The sequence below is a fragment of the Frankliniella occidentalis genome, unplaced genomic scaffold (assembly GCF_000697945.3).
Source record: "Frankliniella occidentalis isolate FOCC.00 unplaced genomic scaffold, Focc_3.1 Scaffold112, whole genome shotgun sequence".
NCBI classification, from domain to species: domain Eukaryota; kingdom Metazoa; phylum Arthropoda; class Insecta; order Thysanoptera; family Thripidae; genus Frankliniella; species Frankliniella occidentalis.
Window position 1 is genome coordinate 164,876 of NW_026267240.1, and position 2,455 is coordinate 167,330.

The 2,455-nt window shown below is 52.3% G+C and overlaps 1 protein-coding gene across 1 annotated transcript in view; it reads left to right on the forward strand.

Moving 5' to 3' along the window:
- Window positions 1-1,948: 1,948 nt before the first annotated feature.
- The window catches only part of LOC113208325 (Krueppel-like factor 5), a 28,825-nt gene continuing 28,318 nt past the window's right edge, over window positions 1,949-2,455 (forward strand). Inside the window, exons 1-2 of the mRNA XM_052270151.1 lie at window positions 1,949-2,020; window positions 2,104-2,225. Coding sequence (XP_052126111.1) covers window positions 1,949-2,020; window positions 2,104-2,225 — 194 coding nt within the window. The remainder of the gene's footprint in view (window positions 2,021-2,103; window positions 2,226-2,455) is intronic.

Consider the following 2,455-nt stretch of genomic DNA (forward strand, 5'->3'; position numbering starts at 1 on the left):
CCCCCCGGCGCAAACTTCTTGTCGCGTGTCTAAACACCCGGCAGATCGACCGCCGATGGCGTGATAATGACCTCCTGTTGACATCCCCCGCCTGAGCGCCACACGCACACACACACACACACACACACACACACAGTGACAGCTTCAGGTGCGGGGTGCGTCTAGCAGCAGCAGGAGCAGTTTTTACGGAAACCGCTCGCTCGCACCTCTCAGCGAGGAGCGTATGCGAGCGTGGTGACGCGTCGATTCATTCATTCATGTATTCATTCACATCCCGGTCCATACGGCCCAGGGGCGGCCGAGCGTGGCTAATGAGCGTGAAGCACGCCGCCGCTCGCGGGAGGGGAAATTGAAAAGCGAACGGCGCGCGCGTTTTGTGCATTATCCTATTAGGCGTTATTTATCATCTGATAAATACCGCGCCGGCGCGCGCGGAAGGCTTTATTTTTCTTTGCCGTTTTCAAAGAGGCGATTAAAATAATAATTGTCGGTGATTACGGCTCAGGTCCGCTTTGACGCGGGTGAATCACACTCACCGCACACTCTCTTGACCTCTCGCGCGCCGCGGCGCTGCTGCTCGGCGGCTTCGCGGAATCGCTGAAGGGGGGGTCACGCAGCAGTGAGTAAGCTGCAGTAGAGAGCACGGCGTTACGTGATTTGGAGGGGGAGGGCTAGTCGGGCGGCGGGTGACGCGTCGGCGCCAGGGCTCTGCGCCGGAAGCGGACCGGAAATACCGCGAATTTTTAACTACTTTCAATCCTAAAAAGGCAGCCGTCGCAAACCTGCACGGCTAACAGTCAACAGTGTATCTTGGGTGTTGCGGGGAAGTTAAAGAGGTTAAAGTTGACTAAGCTAATATCGCTACGCCCGCCGGCGCGGCGGTGACGTCATCATGAGAACAACCCGGAAGTTGCCGGAGCAGCGCTCGCGTCTGCGGCCGATATCCGTCACAGAGCGCCACCAATCACCGTCCGGCCCATAGCGCCGGCCGCTTGTTTGTTCAAGCACACCTTTTAGTTTTCGGGGGCCGTCTAGCTGCTTCCAGCCGTCGCCACGCACGACCGCGCGCTCGGAATGAATGGGGCGGCGCGAGAGATGGAGGCCGCCCAGCGCTCGCTCGCTCTCTCTCTCTCTCTCTCTCTCTCTCTCTCTCTCTGGAGAGCAGGAGGAGAGGCACGTTCCATCGTGCGCACCACACGGGATCTACAAGGGAATCCGTCACGCGGCGCGCGACTATTTTATATTTTATGTGTCGTCACCGCGAGTTTTCCTCGGCACCCCGCCGGCCCCTCCCCCCGCCCCAACGACGCGTTTCCGCGGGCGCAGAAGCGGCAAGGCGTTTGAAATTGCCCATAATTCAGAGATTTACGGCTCGGTTGATTTTTGTCGCGGGAAGAAGGCCGGCCACGGACTGGCCATCCCCCTCCGCTGGCGCCAACCCATTCCACCCGATCCGTTGTCTTGTTTCGTTGGCTCGTTAAATCGCACCAAAGGCGTATAAAAAGCACAAGCCATTTCTTTCCATCGCAAAAATTTTGTTTACTCTGCTCGTCTGCCTTGGAAACAAAAGGGCACAGCGTTCTGGGGTGAAAACAGACTTAACTACAAGGTTTCACAACATTTTTAAAACGGTTTATTGACGTCTCTACTGGAACACAAGTGCATCTTATAAGTTTGATTTAGCCTGTGTGAGAGCGGAGATGTTGTCATAGATGACTTTGGTCAGAAATAATCTTTTTGCATACCGCGCACTAATGTAGTTTTTTACAGTCGGAGATGAATTTTCTGATGATCCTCTAGAAAAAAACCCTTGTTGCACGCACACCCCATACTTTCATAGCTTATCCTTCATGTGAGTTCGGAGATGACGCTTAAGATTATTATCTTGTGAAAAACTCTTGCTGCAAACTGCGCACTAAAATGGTTTATCTCCAGTGTGAGTTCGGAGATGACTCTTAAGATTATTATCTTGCGAAAAGCTCTTGTTGCACACTGCGCACTCAAATGGTTTATCTCCAGTGTGAGTTCGGAGGTGAACCTTCATATGACTCACTTGTGAAAAACTCTTGTTGCAAACTACGCACTCAAATGGTTTATCTCCAGTGTGAGTTCGGAGGTGAACCTTCATATGACTCACTTGTGAAAAACTCTTGTTGCAAACTACGCACTCAAATGGTTTATCTCCAGTGTGAATTCGGAGATGATCCTTCAGAGTATTCCCATGGGTAAAGCTCTTGTTGCACACCGCGCACTCAAATGGTTTATCTCCAGTGTGAGTTCGGAGATGTCGCTTAAGAGTATTATCTCGCGAAAAACTCTTGTTGCATACTGCACACTCAAATGGTTTATCTCCAGTGTGCGTTCGGAGATGATCCTTCAGGGTATTCTCATGGGTAAAGCTCTTGTTGCACACCGCGCACTCAAATGGTTTCTCTCCAGTGTGAGTTCGGAGATG